This window comes from Lissotriton vulgaris, chromosome 11 (assembly GCF_964263255.1).
Source record: "Lissotriton vulgaris chromosome 11, aLisVul1.2, whole genome shotgun sequence".
In the NCBI taxonomy this organism is placed as follows: Eukaryota; Metazoa; Chordata; class Amphibia; order Caudata; family Salamandridae; genus Lissotriton; species Lissotriton vulgaris.
This window is the reverse complement of record NC_141699.1, coordinates 65771790-65795852: the sequence shown is the minus strand read 5'-3', so window position 1 is coordinate 65795852 and position 24063 is coordinate 65771790. Positions and strand designations below refer to the sequence as shown.

General features: G+C 49.0%; 1 protein-coding gene across 1 annotated transcript in view; it reads right to left on the bottom strand.

Moving 5' to 3' along the window:
- Window positions 1–24063, bottom strand: part of LOC147678984 (tRNA (32-2'-O)-methyltransferase regulator THADA-like) — a 291162-nt gene that overhangs the window by 185699 nt on the left and 81400 nt on the right. Inside the window, exons 11-13 of the mRNA XM_086942707.1 lie at window positions 17116–17313; window positions 11289–11994; window positions 2676–2828 (exon numbers count right to left, since the gene is read on the bottom strand). Of these exons, the coding sequence (XP_086798833.1) occupies window positions 2676–2828; window positions 11289–11994; window positions 17116–17313 (1057 nt within the window). The remainder of the gene's footprint in view (window positions 1–2675; window positions 2829–11288; window positions 11995–17115; window positions 17314–24063) is intronic.

Sequence of the window (24063 nt, the reverse complement as noted above, 5' to 3'; positions counted from 1 at the left end):
TGGGTGGATTGGAGTAGATTGGGCTGGAGTGGGGTAGATTTGAGTGGGTAAATTGGAGTGGAGTGGGAGTAAATTGGGGTAGAGTGGAAATGGCTAGATCGGGGTACAGTAGGGTGCATTAGGGGTAGATCGAAGTAGAGTGGGGTAGATTGGAGAGGAGTGGGATAGATCGGGGTGGGGTAGTTTGAGGAGTGGGGTAGATTGGAGTCTATAGATTGGGGTGAAGTAGAGGGGGGTAGGGCAGATTGGGATGGATTGGGTAGATTGGAGTGTGGTAGATTGGAATTTAGTGGGGCAGAGTGGAGTGAGGTAGAGTTTGGTGGGGTGGGGTAGATCGGAGTGAGATAGCTTGGAGCAGGGTAAATGGGAGTGGGAAGGGGTAAAGAAGGATGTGGTAGAAAGGGTTGGAGTGGGCTAGAGTTGGGTGGATTGGAGTAGATTGGGCTGGAGTGGGGTAGATTTGCGTGTTGTACATTGCAGTGGGCTAGATTGGGGTGGAGTGGGTTAGGGTGGAGTGGGTTAGAGTAGAGTGGCGTAGATTGGGGTAGAGTGGAGAAGCTAGACTGCGGTAGAGTGGAGAAGGCTAGTTTGGGGTAGAGTGGGGTAAACGGAATTGGAGTGGGATAGATTGGGGTGGAGTAGAGTGTAGTTGGCTGGATTGGGGAGGAGTGGATGAACGTAGACTGGAGTGGAATGGCATAGAGTGGAGAGGTGGAGTGGCATAGAGTGGAGTGTGAATGGTGTGGTAGTGGGCTGCCATTACAGACAACACATTTTCAACTGAAATGACCATTACATTTGAACAGCCATACAGTTTTACTGTACAGAAACAATGTGTCATCACCTAGTGCATTAATGTATTTTTGATTGAATTCAAATATTTGTTTCCCCCTCTTCAGAGTTACAAAGAAATAAACTTAATATGCACTTTCAGAAATCAGATATATGCTGAAATATTGGCACAGTTTATTTATGTTGCATTCGAGAGAAATAGCTGGTCGTTTCACAGCAAGATTGTCATATAAATCGTCTCACTTTGAAGTCCGAGAAAGAAAAGTAAAACACCAAGCTCCCTCGAAAGACAGAGCCGGACATTAGATCTCTGTCTTTGACTGCACAGAAAAGGTGACAAGATAAAAACAAGATTTAAATGCCTGTTTACTGAAAAAGAGCGCTCAAAGGATACAGTAAACAAGCAATGCTCCACCAGATGGAGGAACTCAAGCTGGACAGCCTAAAACAAATAAAGCCAGCAAAGATAAAGAAAGCAGCTGTGAGTTAGAAACCACAAAGCGATTGGTTAGCAAAGGGGGATTGCATTCCAAGGGAACTTTTCAGAATACCCACAAGAAGTCGTTAGCAACACAGACAGCTGCACGGTCTGGTAGGCTTCGACCTTAAAAGGAGCCAGCTGGGGGTAAAACAGAGTCTTTTTGCACTAGAGTAACAAACAACCTGTCTGAGCTTAAAACCGAATTCACAAACACCATAGATGACAGATGGACATGGATCCGCTCTCGGTGCTTAAAGGACATGTGTTCTTTGTTTTATCCGTGATAGAACACATATCTCAATGGCGACATTTGTCATTGTGTTTTCGGGCTTCGATTCCTTTTTTGGTGATGTGTATGTGTGTGGAGAAGTGTGGCTCACTGGTTAGAGGAGGCAGACCTGGAAGCAGAGGTCAGCCCGGGACCAGGGTTCAATTCCTGGCTCGGCGGGGTCTTGAGTCCTAAAATGTCCATGGACTCGACAATTCTCGCTCCGGTGCCTACTTGATTCACGGGTTCACACTCTGCGACTCTGGGCAATAGCTTGCTTAATCTCCACAACGGCCCCTCGCGGCGGGATGCCTGGCTTTCACCTTGCGGATACCCTGCCGGGGTTATCTCACAGGGGAATACCAGGACGGGTTCCCTAAGCAAGCGCTTAGAAACCGCTTGGTGATTTGCGCTATATAAATTCCTGTACATTTACCTTTCCTTTAAGGCCTCGTGCCTGGTGTCGGTGCTGATCGCGATAACACACCTGGCACTACTAATCCCACTAAACACACATGGGCACTAGTATGAACATTACCAAATATAGAATTTCAAATCAAACGTGATTGGTGAAACATATTAATTCATGGTCATCTAATCTAAAAACACTGGAAATATTTCATGTTCATCATTAATATACAGATCTATATCGTCTGCTTATATATTTCAGTGTAATAAACAAACTAAACTTGGATGAGAACTGGATGAGCTGTAAATAGAAAAAATGAGATTATTTGCTTTCTGAGCTGCTGGAGAACAGGTTATGATTGCAGGGGAAAGGATAATGTTTTCCAAAGACAGCTGAACAAAACAACCCTTCTATCAGACATATCAGTGCCTGCCATTATGCTGAAGTATCTGACTGTCCTGTTCCCCTTTCTTGAGGGTGCTCTAAGAGACGGTCATCTATACATTTCTCTTTTTGTTTTACAATGTATTTGTCCTTCACTCGTATGGTGGGCTAGCCTCGTTTTCACTGGTCACGGTGTACCAGGTATCACTAGAGGTGTTGTATGAGTGTCAATCAGTTACCACTGCACATTAGTTAGGTCCAATCGTCACTGTGAGGCTGCCCCTTCACTGGCTGGTGTTAAAGATACAGAGAGAGAGAGGTTAGGTTGGCCAGTCACTCACGTGGAGGCTGTCCCTTCTTCCTTTCAGGACACCAGCTATCCGTGCAGGTCTCCAACACAGCAGACATGAGAAGCAGAGCAGTCTTCCGCCGCTGGAAGTTCGAAGCCGGCCTCAACGAGAAGACGATGAGCTCCATCAGCCACTCAACAAAATCTACACCAGAGAGAAAAGAAACAAGCTACTTGCCAGTAACAATAGTTCTGAGCCTGAGACTTTTACAGATCCACATGCAATGCACTGCTTGGATCCACAAAAAAGTGCCTGGCGAAATACATTTTTGTGTCTATGTGCTCATGGTAACGTCAAACATCATCACACAATACTCAACCATTTACAAATCTGTTTTCTTCAAAGATTATGAGGGTGATTTAATTTTTTCCTGATGCACTTTTTAGAGAATGTGGGAGGCATGGGAGTGAATCTAGAATAGGCTCAAGAAGCAACTCTATTACTACAGGTAAGTAACATAATTCTTCTGCAGCACAAAACTATTCATGAGCATGAAGGGTAAGGCTGTTAAGGGCAAGAATGCCGCTGCAAGTTCTAGGTTTTTTTATAACGAGTTTTTTTTAATCTAGTGGAGGCCATTGACTCATCAACAGATAGGTGAGAACCCCATTCTAGAACAGATGTGCATCTTTGGAAATGTTGCTGATTTGTAGCTATCAGTTTGCAATGTCTTCTCTTGTTAATTAACATTCTGCACATGGGGGAGGAGCTTCGCGGGCGACCAAGATGGCCGCGTAAGCTCGGAGCTCCGCGGACCCTCCGACCCTCCGCAAATATCCTGCTGAGAATCCTGTTCCACGTTAGTGGATTCCGACTGGTGAGAGGTCGCGGACGCAGGAACTGCTTTCCGCTTTCAAATTCGTCGCTCCTAGGCGAAGCTACGTCGAGCTGAACTTTGTGCCAGGCATGCGCCATTGTCTCATGGATGGCAGCTGATCGTACCGACACTCCGCATGATTGAAATGCGAAGTGGACGCCTTCGGTCCCTGTTGGCGAATTGCATGTAGCTGCGAAGTCGCATGTTAGCGGCCTGGTTTATTTGCTGGCTTCGCCTCTGTTCTGCACATCTGCTTCCTTGTCCGGGCGGCGTAGCCCTTTGTTCTCCTTGGGTCCATCATGGCCGGCAGAGGGGACCTCGACAGGACGTCGAACAGAGGCGTTCAAAGGACGACTCAAACGCAGTTGAATAAAATTGACCGGTATGCCCAGCAGCGGACCTCGCCCACTGTGGTGGCCTCCTCTAAGGACTCGCAATGTGCGGGCTCGCCTGAGGGTGCTGAGCCTACTTTGAGTGATATAATGGGGGCCATCGCGGGCATTCGGACTGAAATGCAGAAGCAACACGAGGTCCTGACTCATAAGGTGGACACTCTGGCCGTGGATCTCAACCTGATCAGAGCCGACTTGGGAAAGACCAACGATCGGGTGAAATCCCTTGATATCAAGACCTCCAGTTTGACTACCGATGTTTCGGACCTGCAAGCAGAGGTCCGGACCCTGAGATCGGTCAACGACCAATTCTCCAGAAGGCTGGAGGACTTTGAAGGGCGTGCAAGGCGGCAGAATGTCCGCATTATTGGTATTCCGGAGGGAGCGGAGGAGGCGGCAGTGGACCTTTTTGTGGAAGATTTAATACAGACTCATCTCGCACCATCTGGCCTGAGTAACTTCTTTTCTGTGGAACGGGCCCATCGGATACCTGGCGGCCCTCCGAAGTCGGGTGTTGCACCTAGACCCATCATCGCCCGGCTCTTCAACTTTAGGGACCGGGATGTGATCCTTCAAGCCTCCAGGAGACATGGCCCGCTCAAATTTCAGAACTCTGAGGTGCACTTTTACCCGGACTTCACCAGGGCCGTTCAGAGACAACGTCAGAGCTTTGCAGGGGTGAAACGGCGCCTAAGAGACATGGGTTTTAAGTACTCTATGCTCTTCCCTGCTAAACTACCGATTGAGTACGAGGGCCGAGCTCTGTTCTTCGATGTGCCAGAGAATGCGAGCGACTGGCTGGACACTTTGCCACAACGCCTAAAGGAACACGACGAACACTCCGGTGGCGCAACTGGTGGCTCTGATCTCTAGGACTTGGTTCTGCTGTGCCGATTATGGCGGTTGGTGTCCCTGATGTCTGTGACTGATGTTACCAATGCTTTTCCGATTTGATATTTCTTCTGTTTTTCCATGGAGGGTGGCGGGAGGGGATTGCAGAGACTCCTTACTCCTCTAGGGTCTTTTTGTAGATTAGTTTATGGGGCGACAGGCACACTGCTGGTTGGGGGGGCTTTTTAGTCTGCTGCAGGGGTGCAGGGTGGGGGGTGGTGGTGGGGAAGTTTGTTTGTTTATTCTTTCTTTTCTCTCTCTATCTCTTAGGCAATGGTTTGTGTATATTGATCTGTTTCACTTGTTGTTGAGGCTTGCTGGGGTTGGGTGGGGCCAGGGTCACGATGATGGGGGGTAGGAAACTACGAGTTCTCAGTTGGAATGTTAACGGGTTGGGTGACCGTATTAAGAGAGGAGTTGTGATTCAACTGATTAAACGTCATATGCCAGATGTCGTTCTCCTGCAGGAGACACATCTGGTTGGAAATACGTGTAAGGCGCTTAATCGTAAAGGATACAAAATGGTGGCTGATTCGGGGTTCTCCTCGGGATCTCGGGGGGCGGGTGTTCTTGTCCGAGCGTCCCTTCCGCTTGAGGTCGACACCACTGTGATCGATGAGACGGGTCGATGGGAAGGGCGTGCCCTGACATTACTTTCAGTTTACGTTCCCCCGGGCCTACAGTCTAGTACTTTCCAGGACCTTGGTGGCGCCATTTTGAATTTGCCTGCGGGATTGCTGATAGTGGGGGGTGATTTCAACTCGGTTTGCTCCGGCTCCTTAAACCACCATCCGCCTAGAGGCCTCCGTGGCTCCCAATTGTGGTTGCCGTCTTTCCTCGAGACGTTGGGGCTGGTGGATAGTTGGCGGCTTTTGCATCCCACGCAATGTCATTACTCCTTCCACTCTGGCGCCCATGGTAGTCTTTCTAGGATTGACTACGTTCTTACATTGGCTGCTCACGCGCCTGCTGTTTCTGAGGCTCGTTTTCTGGCACGAGGTGTCTCTGATCATTCCCCGCTGTGGGTCTCTTTTGACTTTGATATCGTCATGTCGGAGCGACCGGCGGTTGTTAACCCGTGGTATTTCCGTAATCCCAAGACTCGTAGTCTCCTAGCCAAGGCCATCGATCTCTTTTTTACTGAAAACGAGGGATCGGTTGCGTCGGCCGCGACTTTATGGGAGGCGTTTAAGACAGTTTTGAGGGGTGAGGCCTTTGCTCTTATAGCGGAAGCTCGTAGAGTTAGGGATGCTGATTTACTACGCATTGAGGAGGAGATCATGGAGCTTGACTCCCAATTGGAGGCTGAGCCCGATCCCGCTCGCCTACATGACCTCTCCCTCAAACAGTCGGAGTACCGTGACCTTGCTACAAACGCTGCCCTCGCCTTAGCTAAAGAACAGCAGGGTCGGGTATACGACGTTGGCGACAAGGCCGGGAAATTGCTGGCCTGGCTGGACAGGAGGGAGATGGCTAGCCGTGTTGTACCCGAGATATTGGGGGAGGACGGATTTGTCGTCACTGATCCGAGTGCCATTGCCGAATCCTTCGCTGACCACTTTCGATGCGTCTACACCTCTGTCTCGGACCGTTCTGAGACCGATTCGACAGTGTTTCTTTCGGCTGTCGATCTTCCGTGCCTGTCGGACGAGGAGCGCGGCGACCTGGACAGAGATGTCTCTGTGGATGAGGTCGCCCTTGCGATCCGCTCACTGCGATCGGGCAAGGCACCTGGTCCCAATGGTATCCCAGTTGAGTTATATAAGATCAGGCCGGATGTGGTCTCTCCACACCTGCGTAACATGTTTCTGGAAGCGCGTGAAAATGGCCTACTTCCCCTTGACCAGAGGTTGGCCACTATTGTGGTCATCCACAAGGAAGGGAAGCCGAGGGATTTGTGTCGGTCGTACCGCCCCATTTCTCTCCTGAATGCTGAGCCTAAGATTCTCGCCAAGATACTCGCTAATCGCCTGGTTGGTGTTATCGGCGACTTAGTGCATCCGGACCAGTCGGGCTTTATTCCACACCGCAACACTGCCCTTAACTTGCGTAGACTCTACGGCGCCCTGGCCAGGGCCCACACTCTTAAGGAGCCGGCAGTCCTTGCGTCTTTGGACGCCACGATGGCTTTCGACTCTCTCAAATGGAGTTACCTTTGGGCGGTGTTGGCGAAGCTCGGTTTTGGCCCGGTGTTTGTGGGCTGGGTGAAACTTTTGTACGCTGACCCACTGGCTAACGTTACAGTCAATGGCCGTATCTCGGCGACTTTTGCCCTTCACAGGGGCACCAGGCAGGGTTGCCCCTTGTCGCCTCTTTTGTTTGCGCTCGCCCTTGAGCCGCTCGCGGCATTGTTACGGACACACCCGGATCTACATGGTATCAGCTGGGCCCCAGTCTTCGAGGACAGAGTCTCCCATTTTATGCGGATGATATTCTGCTTTACCTCACTTCCCCCTGCAAGTCGCTTATTGTGGCGTGTGATGTACTTAGACTTTTTGGCCAGTATTCTGGCCTTGTTACTAACTGGGCCAAGTCTTCCCTCTATGTACTGAAAGGGGACACACCGCGCCTCCCTAGAGGCTGCGGCATCCAGGTGGCCAGCCAGGGCTTTAAATACTTAGGGATCTATATCTCTGGTAATGCGAAGGCGCGCTATGACCACAATCTGCTTCCCCCTCTTCTCCGCCTCCGGCGAGACGTGGAGGGTTGGCGCAAACTTCCGCTTTCCTTACTCGGGCGCGCGGCATTATTTAAGATGATGTCTTTGCCCAGGTTCTTGTATGCCCTGCAGAACACCCAAGATCCGGTTCCCGCCCGATACTTCCGGGAGATCGAGGGCCTTCAACGCGCCCTGCTCTGGGATGGCCGACCTCGCATCGCTATCACGAAGCTTACGCTTCCGTGGTACGACGGGGGTATAGCGCTACCAGACATGCGTAGATACTACTGGGCCTCCCAATTGGCGGCCTTTAATCATGGTTTCTATGGTCCGGAAAATAACCCTGGATACGCAATGGATAAGTGGCTCTTGAGTGGCGGCAATTATTACAGAGCGCTTTATTCGAGGTCTCTGGACAGGCGGATGTCGGGCCCAACGAGAACGGCGGTCCATATTTGGAGGGCAATCACCAAGGCTCAGGGCTGGCAAGGCAGGCTGACTAGATTCACCCCATTGTATGATTCAGACATTTTGGGCAAGTTATGGCACACCAAAGGGTTTGATAAGTGGGACCTTATAGGGATCTCCAGGGTGGATGATATGTTATCGAAAGGTGAGATCAAGACCTTCTCCCAACTGCAGGCTGAATACCGTCTGGGTACCACAGAATCTTTCCGGTATGCCCAGTTGAGACACGCATTGCTTTCTGCTAAACCTGATGAGGGGGCGATTCCAGAAAGCTCCCCGTTGGAAGACAGGGTCCTGGACGGTCATATGCCTGACAGTGCCATCTCACTGTCTTATAAGAAACTCATTAATGTTCGTACTGACCTCCTCCTGGGGGTGCGGGATCAGTGGGTGCGTGACGGATTGGAAATAGACGATGAGGATTGGCAGAGTGCGGTTTCTTCCCCTAAGGAGGTTGCCATTTCCTCCCGTCTCAGGCTGGTGCAGCTCAAAATTCTGCATAGAGTGTACGTGACTGGCCCCCGGCTTGTGCATATGGGCTACTCGGTCGATGGGCTTTGTCGCCGCGGCTGTGGTGCCCTTGCCACCTTTATGCACATTCTTTGGGAATGCCCCGCCATAGCCTCCTATTGGAGACGAGTGCATCGGATTATGGATGAAGTGACTGGGGTAGTAGCGAATGCGGAAGCTAGGAGATGCCTCCTTAACATTTGGGGACCGACGGACCATAATGTGGCTCAGACGCAGTGGGTGACCCTTGGCAACATGGTGGCTAAGCGCGATATTGCTCAGAAGTGGGGGGCTTCGGTAGCTCCCATGGTGGTGCAATGGAAAGCCAACATGGATTGGTGTATGTTCAGGGAAAAGACAGTCTATGTTGCCAGGGGTAAGCCCAAAAAATGGTTGAAGCTGTGGGGGGCCTGGAATGCCTGTAGGGGAGACATTTGTGTACCCCCGGAAATTGTCTCATTAGAGGAACATTTGTCGCCATAACCTGCGACACCAACTGTGACACGTTGCAAAAACTTTTATCCTGTTCTCTTTTCTTCCCCCCCCCCTTGTTCTGATCTATTCTCCTGTTTCCGTGCTTGTGTTCCCACTGCTCCCCCCATACCCCGCTGCCAACGCTTCACTGGTTTTTTCCAACCCATTGCCGCTCTTTCTGCGCCTTTCTGGCGCCTTTTTCTCTTTCTCTCTTTATGTTCCTTTACGACAAAAAAACAATAAAATCAACCTTCATTGTACTGTGACATTGATTCTTGCACTATTGCTCTCCTGCCTCCGGGATGTCAGGCTGAATAGCTGTGTGCACTTTTCAAATAAAGGTTTTAAAAATTAAAAAAAAAAAAAAACATTCTGTACATGCTCCTTTCTGATTATCTGGCAACACACTGGATGAAATTTGTTTTTGTCCATGTTATCTCTACTGTCACATTCGGACTCATCGAAAGGTAGGATTGGCTAACTCTACTGTTTCTCTGCTACAATATCTGTGAAGCTTTAACTTATTTTAAGTGCAACAGTAAACTCTAGAACTTCTGCTATTTTCTATAGCTCAGCCGCAAAGTAACTCTGCTTATCAAAGGAGGTGGGGTGCACTTCTGCAAAGCACAAACCCCTTCACTGGAGGTATCGATCCCACAGTAATTTTCCATTACATAGACAATCCTGAATCCAAATCTCTAAAAAGAAAGATTCCACAAAGCATTGCTGTCATCTTCATCCCTGGATTGACTGCATTCAGGAAACCAAAGACCATAAGTGACACAGAAATCGGGAAAACAGCTCAAAGGCAAATACATTTTTATGTCTGGCAGTTCGTTTTTGAGGAGACAGTCTGCAGTTCCCTTCTTCAGATACCTGCAGGGTATAGGTGGTAATTCTAACACTGGCACCGTTTACTCAAGTGCTGGAGTAGAATTTGATGCCACCGAGTGCAGAACCCAAAAAGCCCAGCTTCTCGACTTTCTAGGGTGTCTGCGTTTCAAATGTCGCGGTTAGTGCCGGAGGAAGAGATAGTAAGGAAACAGGTGGTCTGAGGTTGAAGTAGCCATGATAGAACTTTGGAGTTTAAAAACACTATGACATGTCAGTAGCTGCAGCTAGAGTTGTAGGGTGGAAGAAGGTTAACTCGAGATTGCATATAAAGGTAAAGAGGAGTTATTTTTGTTTTGTGTTAAGCTTCTTATGAAAAGGGGATATCTCCAAAGTGGCAAGAGTGTGACAGAGCTTTGATTTAGATTAGGTGCTTTAGTCTCTCTGGGAGGCAGATGATTTGTACCTCACATTCACCGATGGCTGTGATGTATCACAAAAGAGTATACTTTATGAATGACTGTATTATGCATAGGGTACACGCATCACAACCTTTGCATGAAGGTCTGTGACAGACATTTGTCAACCAATATTCCAGGTTAGGGTTCAAATCCCAACATCTTTGAAGGTAGCTATTTCAGAAAAAAATATTTAAAATAACTTGGAAAACATGATAAGAGAACAGAGAGAACCCCAATGCAGCGCCTGATCTTGAATCAATGAAGCGCAGAAAAAAGTTAATGACAAGCACCTGCTGCACCATTACGGTCCAGCCGTGCCAGAGGTTGAGTTATCGATTCTCATTGCTTGAAAGTTTTCAGACCAAGTCTGGAGAGAAGGTTCATGCGAAGATCCTGTGGACAGGAACGGTGCAGCTATTGGCTCCCTGAGCCCACCCCAGTACAGGTCGTTTAGAGGGTATGGGTTTGAGTGTCTTGGTCAGTAAGTGTAGTGGCGGTCTGGTCCCCCTCTCTTTTTTTCTCCATGTGTGCTGCACACAATTATGAGAGCAAAAATTACAGGGCTCTTTCGTCCCAGAGTACTGACATGTAAACATTTTAACTTTTGATAGGTCTTTCTATAGTTATCCCTAAACGGGAAGTGCAAAAGAAAATAACGAAGACGTTTTCAGCCAACCCCTCATTTGAGCATTACAAGGACTGGTAGCAGTCCGTGTAATGCACAAATGAGGGGTTGGCTGAAAACGTCTTTCGTTGCCTCTCTGCTTCAATAGATTTTATGGCATGGATAGAGTTCTGTTTTTTAAGGTTATGCACAATTTGTTTTGTTTATTTCTACGTAACTTGACTGGCCTATGGTAGCATAGGCCAGTCAAGTTACGTAGAAATAAACAAAATAAATTGTGCATAACCTTAAAAAACAGAACTCTATCCATGCCATAAAATCTATTGAAGCAGAGAGGACATATTCATCAGATGACCAGCAATATTCAGATGGAACTTGAGCGGAGTCAGTGCTATTCAGTGTGTGGGTGATAACAGGATTGAGGCTGAATGCATGTTGTGAAGTCATTAGACGTACTCTACTAGATGCATACTCACCTATTCCCTGAGAAAGCGATCCATCTGGACATCTTGCTTGTTCTTTGGAGGTTTTACCCTTGCGAGAGCGCAGACTGGCCAGACAGCTGTCCCTCAGACGGACCAGGGCCTTCTTCACACAGGCCTGGAGCAGCTGCCGGAACCCGGACGAGTCACAGTTTAAACTTAGAGGGAGGCACTCCTGAAGCAGCCGGATCTCGGTTTCTGACAACGTTTGATTGGTTTTGGGGCTGCAGCACAGAAGGCCAATGGCTGACAGGCGCACAGCCTCGTCTGCAGCATGGATGCATAGACTCAGCCGCTCCAGGGCCTGGTCATCCGCTGGCATCGCCCCAGTGGTCATCTTTACAGAATTCAACAGTGAGGTCCATGCGCGAAGTGAAGAGGCGTCTGTACCTTGGAAGTCTTGGGCAAGCAGATCGTAGGACCTCGGGAATGTTCTTAGTGTCTGTCCAAGGAGGTAGTTTGAGGCGTTCCTTTGCAAGAGCGGGGAGAGGGAGGTTAAAGCCTTGGAAAGGACTGGCAGCCAGCAGTGGGCCCACCGGTGAGCCAGCTCCAGCTCAGACGGTCTGCTTGCGCCTGTTGACCATGCTTTGCGCTGGAGCTGGAGTGTGGTCTTGTAGACATCAGAGGCCAGTGGGCCTAGATAGTTGGTGGTCAGGCAGCTCAAGATGTGCTCGGGGAGCTCTGAATAGATCTCAAGAACCTGGAAAGAAAAGAGGCACATTTAAGTGGCAAATAATTTTGTCCCAAGGATTTATATCTATAGGTGGTATTGGTATACTGCAAAACTAGCAAAAAGACGGATTTCAACACAGCACTAATGTCCAAAAACCATTGGTCTAGAGGTGTGTGGTGCCCCAAGCGGCAATGGGGGGGGGGGGGGGGGGGGGGGGGGGTGAGTACTACTGAGTTCCACTATTAGAGCATGTGTGATCTACTTCTGGAAGGGCAGATGTCCTTGAAAGTCTACCAGCGTGCATGACCCACCATCCAATACTATAGCTGCAGGTTAATAAGGCAGAGCAGGAATGACTGAAATTGAATTAATTGAGCACACTAAACCCAAGGGTATCAAAGCGCTGAGCCATGTTGTGAGACGAAGACCCATTGTTGGGGAGAGACACCGAAAAAAAGAACAACACAAACAGAAAGTTAGAGAAAGATATGAGAACAGGACCTTCTGCTGAAAAACTATAAAACAGAACTAAGAAGAAAAAGAGCCAAGCTTTGAGATGTTTTCAAAAAGAAGAAAAGGACTTGGTTCCTGCACTGTTAGTAGTTAGAGTATTCCATAGCCTTACAGCGGCGACAGAAAAAGAGCGACCATCCCATCCGGCCTTTCGAAACCTCGGAGCATTCACCTTTCTACTTGAAGCTGATCTTAGAGGCCAACTTGGCATATACCATTGAAAAGACAATCTGCCAGTGACAAAGTGCGATGTGACCCAAGCATTAGAATCAGAAAGGAGTCACTCATAAGAAATTAGGCATTTGGATGACTATGCAATGATCCTTGGGCTAGAAAACCGGCTGTAGAAGCGGGGAAGCAGGGGAATGCACAGAAAAATTGAAGGCTAATCTTGAGTACTACAAAGGCAGGGGCTTCTCAGGTCTTTTTTTATAGCTTGTTGGAATTATGTTGTGTTCCAGTGCTTGGATAGCGGAAAGCGTTGTGGGTCGAATTGGAGTCCACTTCAAACTAATTCTCAATACATCTGAACTATAAGCAAAATGTTCTGCAGAATAGCAGTTTGACACACTGGCACATACATGTGGGGCCACGTCACTACAGGTTCTACCAAGCCAAATGAGGTATACAGGCAGACATGCAAAGTTCCCAGGCTTGGTATTTTAAAAGCCACGGTTTATAAACATGTCTGTTAAGTCCTATTGCTGGAGCTGCAGGCCACAGTGGAAGGGCTGTGGCAGAGCTAAGACCAAACCAATGCTGAAGTAGCAGGAGGCTAGTCAGTGAGTACTGATGGACAATGGCAGAGATGTCAGAGCCTGGTTCGGATGCGTTAAGGAACGCCTCGAGTCATAGGAGAGGTGCACTGGTTAAGCCATGTACAGTCTACAGCAGTGCGGTGGGAAGGAGGCATTGGTGAAACTGTGACAGTCCCATTACAAGATCATTTACAAAGATCCATCTCAGTTTAGGAGGCTGCAAGACCCTGGGAGGTCATTACAGGTATTTAGGAGTTATTATGGACAAGCTTCCTGAAGAGGAGGGTTGTTGAGCTCTCACGTGAAGTTCAAGACCTTCTGAGAGGTGAGATGGACATAGCATCAAGAGAAGACTCCTCACGTGGTGTGTGTGCTTTATAAATCCACCTACAGATAGATTACCTTTTCTTGGTGTTTCTTGGTGCTACAGGGAAAGACAGCATAGGCTGACTAAGGTAGATTAGACACATTTCTCATAATACGTGACAAGGTGGGTAGTTGCATGAACAAGATTTTCAAGGGTGCCAGACTGTTGTCTCGGATGTAAGTCAAGAAGGCCTTGCCTTGTCTACAGGTGAGAGGACTAAGGCATGGAAAGAGGCTTGGAAGAATTTACTTTGCATAGCAGAAAAATCTAACGCCATACTGTCTGTTTTTTTTTTCTCGTGAAGTGGTTGTTTAAAGGCACAATGACTTAGACATAAAAGTAGAGAGATTTAGTGTAGGTAACAGGTTTGTGCATTGATCCTTACAAGTTTATATCCGCAAGCCACGACTGGTCTAAACAGTAGTCGATGACAGATGAAAACAATTTCGGTTTTGGTTTTATGATGAACAAGTTTCAGATAGATCTGAGTTTTACAAATCCAGGCTTGGGGTTGAAATTTGAATGTAATTTACAAAGCGCAAAACTCATGTCCGAGAGTGTCTTGGCACTATAGGAAGAGGGTATAGGTGCAGAGCTGTTGGAAAGAAAGCTCTCTTGCACAGAATAGAGTGCCTCTTAGTCTTGTGAAAAAAGCCAGGTCTTCAAGGCCTTTCTAAAGGCAATTAAGGAGGAGGCAGTTTTGAATGTCAGTGGTAGACAGATCCAGAGCACCGAGGTGGTCCTGTAAAAGCTCTATCCACCCCAGGAGATGAGGCTGTGGAGGTCACTGAGCAATGACAGTTTCACATAGAGTTATGTAACACCAACATACTGATGTATGCCGTGCTCGGCCTGCAGAACTAGGTGGAGGAACGACTGTTGTCCATCATGGGAAGGCCTCATCCATGATGTGGACGATGGCTATTTCTGCATTACAGAAGGATGGACACACTGATAGTCCTGCAAGAGGTTGGAGGTGTCAATGTGGATGTATAAATAAAAGCAAAACACCATTTTGAAAATGTTAGCCAGAAAGAAGAGACTGGGATAGGCCAGTAGTGGCCAATATGGATCCAGGTTTTTATGTAGGGGTGGGGGCAGGGGGCGACAGGGTGTGTTAAGGTCAGGGAATCTGGCCTGTCTTGAGAACAGTTAGAAAGTTTCCTGGTGCAAGGGGAGGTGTCGATCATTTTGTGAAGGAGGGTGTATGTGGTTTCTGTGACAGGACCAAGGATGGTTTTCGTAGGCGGTGGCGGTTAATATGTTCAATATGGAAATGAGATTGTTTAGCAGGAGGTATGCTTGGATGTGGCGTGCAGCGTCAAAACACAAAGGATGTCGTGTTTGTTGGATTCAATGTGAAGTGGTGCTTCATTGAGTTCCTAAAGGAAAACTCTTTTAGGAGCAGTAGATTTATCATCAGAATGGGGCATTTATAATTCAGGGAACAGACTCGCGAATCGTTTTACAACCTTGAGTAGGGCCCCACTCGTGCTTCTTTCCAAAACATTGGTCTGATAGTAGATGGCTCTGGTTGAGACTAAAAGTTTTCCGCAGCCATGCACTGTAGAAATCTAGCTCTGATTTTCACCAGAGTAGCTCATGCTGCAGATGGTGTTTCTGCTTTTATGAAATTCTTGCAAGGATCTGAAGGGGAGAGCTTGACTCAATACTCCCAAGGTTGTGCATTTTGGGGAATCTTGGGTAACTCCTCTTGGCGTGATAGAGTAATGGCCAAGGGCTTCCTGGAGGGAGTTCTTTCAGAAGCAAGATGATTATTTCCTGGGGATGGATGGCCATGAAGAATATGGTGGATGGAGAGTGGTTAGGTTAAACAGATTGTCCACTGTGGAGACACGAACATAGCAAAATAAGGGGCCTCAACTGTATGGTGTGCAGAGAAGTCAGTGCCTTCTGTCATCTGTGAATGGTGCTTCTGTGAGGTTTGTGTATCACAAGTAGGGTGCATTGCATGCTTTGCATACATGCTTTTGGCAAGAAATCATCTATGAAGGTTTAGTTTTCTCCTGGTAGCTGGTGATTGTGATGGAAGATGAGCGTCTGAGGAGGTTAAAGGTAAGCCGCAACTTCTTGGAAGATACTGGTTCATGGCTATATGTGAACAACTGCTAAGCTACCGACTACTTTGAAGGTTGTGTTCCACAGAGGGAGGAATTTGGGTTAGATTGGAGTGGGGTACATAGATTGAGTGGATTGCAGGGGGTAGATTGGAGTGGAGTGGGGAAGACTGTGGTGGAGTGAGGTAGACTGGAGTGCAATCAGTACATTGGATTGGAGTGGGCTAGACAGGCGTGATGTGGGGTAGATCAAAGTGGAATGGATTACACTGGGGTGGAGTGGGGTAGATTGGAGTGTGGTGGATTGGGGTAGATTGTAATGGGATAGATTGTAGCGGATTGGCGTGGTGTAGGGTAGACTGGAGTGGAGCACTGTAGGATGGAGCAGAGTGGGGTACATTGAGTGGACTGGCATTCAGAGGAACGGAGGAGATTGGGATAGAATGGTGTGGGGTAGATTGGAGAGAAGTGTGGTAGAGTGGAGGGGTATAAAGTGTTGTAGAGTGGAGTAGAGCGCGATGGAGGGGAGTATGCATGGTGGAGGAGCACACTGTCGTTGCAGACAACACATTTTCAATTGAAATGACCATTAAAGTTGCACCCACATACATTTTTATTGCACACAAACGATGTGTGGAAATATCATCACCTAGTGTATAGATGTGAATTGCAAACAAAATTGCAAAATTTGTACTTTCCCAATTCATATTGTTCTGCTATTTCAGCACAGTTCATTTTTGTTGTGTGCTAGACAAACGTCTTTTGTTTCATAGCAAGATTGTCACATACATTCTCTCACTTGGAAGTTAGAGAAATAAATGTAAACACCAAGCTCACTCAGAAGACAGAGCCTGACATTTGACCTCCGTCTGACTGCACAGCAAATCTGACACTATAAGAACAAAATGTAAAAGTCTGTTTAAACAAAATGAGCCCTCAGAAGGATACAGTAAAATGGGGATGCTCCATGTGAGGGGTAAACTCAAGGTGGAAAGCCTAAAATAGACAACTGTGCGTTACAAACCATAAAGCCAATGGTAAGCCATATGCAGAATGCATTCTCAGGGAAGCTTTCCGTATGCCCACAAGAAGTTGTTAGCAGCCCAGACAGATTCTTCGACCTAAAAATGGGCTACCCACTGACCTGTCAGACCAGCCTGGCGTATCTGGTGAGGTAGCAGGTGATGATGCGAGTCAGAATGGAGGCCCATTGGCAGAGGAGCAGGATCTCGTTATGCAATGGGAGAGCAGGAGCTAGCAGAGTTGTGGGTCTCCGAGAGTAGCAGGAGCTGCTGCATTAGACGGCAGGGGTGCACTGGCAGAACATTTGGCACCTGATTACCAGTGAGGTGCTGATGGTCAGAATAGGCCTGAACCCTGTATCTTCATCACTTCCTGACAGGTTGGTTTTGCTCACACTCAAGCGACTCACCATGTCAGGACCTGCAAAGGGCAGCAGGGCACAAAGCGGAGCATATCTTGCCTTCACTTGCCAAGGAATAACAGCTATCCTCTGCAGAAACTCTTTGTAAAGTGGTTTCTCTGTGTCCCCAAAGTGATCAGACTCCAAACAGTATGTCTTCAAGTAATGGTGAAAGGAGCGGAAGACGAACTCAGAAGTTCCTTCAGCCTGCAAGGAGACAAAGCAAAGATGTATTTATTTATTTAGGAGTTTTATATAGCGCTAACCAGAACCGAGGGTATCAGAGCGCTTTACAACATGAATCAAAGATGCAAAACAAACATAAAAAGTGACCGTAGTAGAAACATAGTGATTCGTGTCGACTAAAGTTCAGACACAGAAACTAGCAAATAGAACATAAAGATACGTGGCAAGTACAGTTCTAACACAGCGAGTAGTTGATAGGCTCCATGATTCGTGACAAATCCAGAACGGTGAAGGGGAGCACAGGAGAAAAACAAAAGGTAAAAAGAGGTATCCATCCTCTTCAGAGTCCTTGTATACTGCTGTGTGCGGGATTCACTGTAGAGCATCAGCTATCTATTCAGAAGAGATCGGTTGAGCAAAAGGTATTTAAGCTGGCTTTTGAATTTTGGAAAGGAGGGGTTAGTCCTAATATGAACTGGGATGGAGTTCCAAATTTGGGGTGTATTTCCAGAGAAGCCGCATGATGCGGTTTTATGTTTGCGAGTATTTGGCGGGATGAGAAGTAGAGTGTTCGTACTCCTTAGGTTGTTGAGTTTGGCGGCCAGGTATGCGGGTTAACCGGTATGCGGGGCTTTGTGAGTGAGGCAGGCTGTTCTGAAGCTCTCGTGCATTTCGCTTGGTAACCATTTTAGTTCTCTGAGAACAGGAGTGATGTGTTCATATATTTTTACTCCTGTGACCATCCTGGCTGCTGCATTTAAAGTTGTCCTGAAGGGGGGGGGGGCGCTAGAGGGCGCACTGCGGAATGGCTGGCTAGCTTGTCAGCTCCGCCGGACGGTCGCGCGTCTAGCGGCCTTTAACCCCTTGTAACCCCACGAAAATAAGCAGCGATTGTAAATATGGGCATCGGAAGGTGAGGACGACATCCCACGTACAAAACGAGAGGCTTACGGTGCGGGGTCAGGGAGATCCAACCCGAAGCTCGGACTCCTCGCAGCAGTATCGCCAAAATGGCCGCCCCGGACGCCGGGCGGATCGGAAAATACCAAGGCTACTAGTGGAGCGGGACAACTGTGCACACCCGGCGCCACATGGTAAGTGGCCATTGACCACCAGCGCGACACTTGCGGAGCTTGGGCGGGACCCCAGGACACAGCGCCACGAAAAATCGGCGTGCGTTCCACTGCGGGCAAGATGGCGGCGCCCGTGAAACGCACAAGGCTGGAGGCAGCGGTGGACACTCCCGCCAAACAACTTCCCCCCGAAATCTGCCTGAGAGGAACGAGCATATAGTCCGGCAGCAGAGGAAGATTCCCGGCGCTTTTCTGTGCGCGTGCCTCGCAGCAACCAACACTCGGAGAGCTGGCAGCTGGGAAACGCAAGGAGCCGACAGTGTATCTGCCACGGAGGTGAGCGGACGGACCATCCCCCATTCGAAGGCGCCTGTACTGTGCACACAGAAACGCATGTTCATCGGCACAGAACCGGCTCCACCACCATCGCGGGGGCTGCCCCCCCTATAACGTGATAAGTGGCCATACAATATTGCCCATGTAGTGTCTCAGCGGCCCAGTAAACGACACCGCCTGACGTGCATGTCGGATGAGACCTGGTTGGGCACCAACCTGCATCCAGGCGCTAGGTAGATGACCACGCGAACGGCCAGGGGGGGAGCTGCAGTCACAGCGCCTCGAGCCATCTCCGCAGCCAGCACAACATCGGGCAACAGCCCGAAATCGGCAGAACACCACTCATCCAAACAGCAACCTGAAATGGGGAAACCTGACCGGAATCAACCTAAGCTCCAGTTTGAGAAGCGGAACCAGGCTAAGAATACCACGCCTGACCCGGAGGTAGAAGGGGGCCAGGAATCAACAGAGGGTACAGGCATGGAGTCGGTTCTGAGGGCAATACAGCAGAGTCTGCAGGAGATGCACGGAAAACTCGACAACGTGGTGCTGAGAGTAGATAACATGGCGGCGAAAATCGAACAACACGACGGGCGCCTCACGGAAGCAGAGCAGCGGATCTCGAGGCTGGAGGATGAACAAAAGATCACAACCAAGACCTGTGATGGCCTGGAAAAAACGGTGGAACACCTAAGAGCGAGGGTGGAGGACCAGGAAGCCAGGTCCAGGCGAAACAACGTACGGATTTCGGGCCTGCCAGAATCCACAAACACAGGGATGATGGAGACTTATGTAGAGACCCTGCTGAAAGAACTCTTTGGAGCCGACAAACTATCCCCGGTGTTCCTGGTGGAACGCGCGCATAGATCACTGGCGCCTGTCCCGAAACCCGGAGCCACCCCGCGCATGGTCATTGCCCGCATGCTAAACTACAGGGACAGAGACACGGTCTTGAGGATGGCACGGGAGATGGGGAAAATAACGCACCAAGGGAACACGCTAGAGTTTTACCCGGACCACACTATGGCGGTGCAACAAGCTAGGAAAGAATACGCTCCAGTCAAAAAGAAGCTCAGAGAACTAGGCCTGGAATACGCCATGCTATATCCGGCGAAACTCAAAATCCTCACCGGCGGGAAACCTGTCATACTACCAACGGTGCAGGCGGCACAGGAATATGTCAAGCAACAAGGCAAGAGGAGAAAACAACCGGATAGGAATGAACCAACCAGTGACGTGGAATGAGCGAGAAAGAACACTAACCAGCAGGACGGTCTTACGGACCTCACCAACACGTTGCAACTAACTAAAAACATTTTGGCCCGCGGACAATCACATGGACCATGTTGGCCGCAATGGCAGCGCCGGCTGTACTGGAACGGCGTTTACGGACAAATGTAAGTGATGTCCTGGAGTCTGAGGTCCTATGGAAGGGTTGCTTCAGTTGTGAATAAGTGAAATGATGTAATATGAACGGAGAGACGAGGTGACCGGCTACTGGTAGGTGAGGCAGCAAGCAGGTAACCATGGCCCTGACCGGCCTGACGGCTCAACTGTTTTCCGAGCAGGAGACATTACGCACATTACACGGCGTGGCCCACGTGTGCACTGCACCTAGAGATGTGGGGGATTCTAAAGTAATTGAGATATATAACTGTAAAGATGCTAACTTTGTTTCGTGGGTGGCGGGGGGTTGGGGGAAGTCACAAACAAGCTATATACTAAAACGCACGCTTGCGACTGTCCACATCCACTATGTGGATGGAGATGTGTGTACCTGGTGACACCCCCAGGAGGGTGTACCCCGAAATATGTTGGACGCAGAAGTTACTGTTAATGTTAGAGTTGAAGTTGACTCAGGGATGGCTTTGGCAAAGTTTGGGCGCTAAAGTGGGTGGGGGGTGGGCGGGGGAATCAGTAACAAATCGACTACAACCTCTGTATCTGAGAAGCATGGCGAACTCCTTGGGTCTGTGCTGGCATGTGCATAATGTTTGTAATCAACAGAAGACGTTGTCAACGTTACGAAATGTACACTATGGCACCATACACACAGGGTATAACAAGAAGGCTAGACGTCTGAAATGTACAGTTCATCACCAAACGCATACTCATGTCACGTAGTAACACGCTGAAAATTCTCACATGGAATATAAGGGGCCTGGGCAACCCGCAGAAGATTAGGCGACTGTTTGCCTATTTTGATAGATTGCGAATCGACATTGTTTTCTTGCAGGAAACACACTTAGACCGAGACAGCACCTCAACATTAGGGGCCAGATGGGCTGAAACAGTGGTTCACTCTAGCTACTCAACATATTCAAGAGGGGTGAGCATTTTAATCAAGAAAGGTACGGGCTTTGAAGTCACAGATGTGCACAGAGACACAGCCGGGAGGAGCATAATGCTAGCAGGCAGACTTAGACGACAGCACATTTTGTTGGTGAACACGTATGGCCCGAACATGGATGACCCGGGTTTTTTTAGCAAGATCTGGCACAGCATCGCAAACACGCAGGCACCTCATGTACTGTGGGGAGGGGATTTTAATGTAACATTGCAGGACGCTCTAGATAGAGCAGCACACACCGCAGAACAACATGGTAACGCCAGGGCTATGGTTAAAGACGCAATGGAGGATTTGCGCTTGGTGGATCTCTGGCGGGTTCGCAACCCAGGGGAGACGACAGCGACGCATATAAACGCAGCAAACAACAGCTGGTCCAGGATAGACTACTGGCTGGGCACACAAGAAGTACTCACTTGGGTGGTGGATACTGCACACTTACCGCGAACACTATCAGACCACAGCCCGGTACTTTTAGAAGTAGACATCCCGCACTACGACCCGCCACCCTTCACCTGGCGATTTAACGCAGCCTCATTGAGAGACCCAGTGTACACCTCCACTATACATAAGGCGATAGGGGACTACTTCGATCTTAATGGCCCAACCACGGATGACCCAGGTCTGCTGTGGGAGGCCTTCAAGGCTACAATCCGAGGAGTCTGCCTCAGTACGGCCTCGGGCATCCTAAAGGATATCAGACACCAATTGCACACACGGGAACGAGCCATTCAGGCACTAGAACAGTCCTATACGCAAACGGGAGACACTAGACTTTTGGGGGATATCCAGTCACTACTGACCGAGCATGCTAAGTTTGCAACAGACGAGCTGAAGTATGTCACTAAGCGAGCCACGGCGAGGAGGTATGGAGAAGGAGGTAGACCTGGCAGGGAGCTGGCCGCTAAGATATGCGCAGGCAAAACACCACACACTATCACATCCATAACCACTAGCGCCGGGGAGATGATCACGGACACCAAGGGTATACTGCGAGAATTTATGAACCATTATGGCACACTATACGAGGCACACCCCTCGCCGTCACAGCCTGACCTGTTGGAATACATGGAAGATATTGAGATGGCGTGGCTAGCAGACGGTCATAGGAAATACCTAGAACGCCCCATAACTATAGAGGAAGTCACGGACACCATCAGGCGCCTACCCAACAACAAAGCACCGGGTCCGGATGGCTTTGTAGCGGATTTTTATAAGGCATATGTAGACCTCCTTGCGCCACACTTAGTACGGATGTACGGGATGGCACATGAGGCCCAGAGACTGCCCGCTTCGCTAAGAGAAGCCCTGCTCATCAAGCTGCTCAAACCGGGCAAAGACGCTGATAAATGCGATTCCTACCGTCCTTTATCCTTGTTAAATGTAGATACCAAAATTATAGCTAGTCTGCTGGCGGACAGGCTAAAGCCGCTTATGCCAATGTTAATTAGGCCCGACCAATCGGGATTCATACCAGACAGGGCCACCACACACAACACCCGAACACTGTTCGCATTAGCGCACTATCTGGCTCCGGAAACGAAGGCTGTGGCAGTGCTCCTAGACGCCGCTAAAGCATTCGACACAATAGGCTGGCCCTTCATACATGCGGTGCTGGTGCGCATGGGGTTCCCCTGGATATTCCAGGGCTGGATTGCGATGCTCTACACAGACTTGAAGGCACGCATCAGAGTGAACAAATACATATCAGAACCCATACAAATCTGCAGAGGTACTAGACAGGGGTGCCCACTCTCACCGATGCTTTTCGCTTTAGTGCTGGAGCCTCTAGCCTGCAAAATCCGACAACATTATCATCACTCAGCGATTCAAATGCCCTCCCGACCCATACACATCTCACTGTACGCAGATGACATGGTGTTGTATGTTAAACACCCGGAACAACACCTAAATCCCTTACTGAGGGAATATATAAAATTTGGTCGACAAGCCGGCTTACAGATAAACTGGGACAAATCTCTGGTGCTGGCACTGACTGATAGCACGCAACCCACTAAACTAGACTATCCGTTGGAGTGGCAGGAAGAACCCACTAGATACTTGGGTATATGGTTCCACAGAGACCCCGAAGTGGTCATTAGGACGAACTACGGGAGGACGATTGCAACCCCGGAGGATAAAATAAAGAAATGGAACAGATTGCCACTTTCGTTGGCGGACAGAGCAGCGATAATAAAAATGGTGCTCTTGCCAAAATTTCTATATTTATTTAATAACATCCCTATAAAACCCCCGCTGCTGTCTTCCGCAATATCAAGACACTAGTACTTAGTTTGCTATGGGCGGGCAAGCAGGCGAGGATGGACCTGCACACCATGACATTACCGTATACCAGGGGAGGGTTCAAAGTACCTGACTTTTACTTGTATTATTTGTGCGCACAGGCGCAATACGCACACTTTTGGTATCATGAAGTGCCCTTCCTGACACATGTAGCGGTGGAGGCAGGCGACACTGACCCGATTCCATTGGCAAATGTACTCACGCACAAACGCACCAGACTACATGACCGGGATATTAACACAGTCAACGCGACCACTGAGGCATGGCGACTATTAGGCAAAGCTGCGAGTTGCCTGCCACTGTACGCACCCACTCTCCCACTGGCACATCACCCAGCCCTCTCGGTAACCCAGGAAAAGGTTGGCATGGACCTGTTCCGGCAGGCCGGAATAGACACATTGGGGGACCTATACAGGGATGGAGAATTCCAGACACTAGATAAACTACATTACATCACAAATCCATCTCCGCTGTTTAATTTTAATTTCTACAGGCTACAGAGAGCAATACGAGAACACTACCCAACATATCCAGAGGAGCCGCCTACCCTGGCGCCTCTACAGCTGCTCTTGTCTACACCCAAAGCGTCTCACATGGTGTCTAAGCTGTATGCGTGTACACAGGGGGCAGTGGGGAACAACACACACAAGGCCAGGGATAGATGGAGCGCTGGGCTAGCGGAACCCCTGACAGAGGCGGAATGGGACTCCG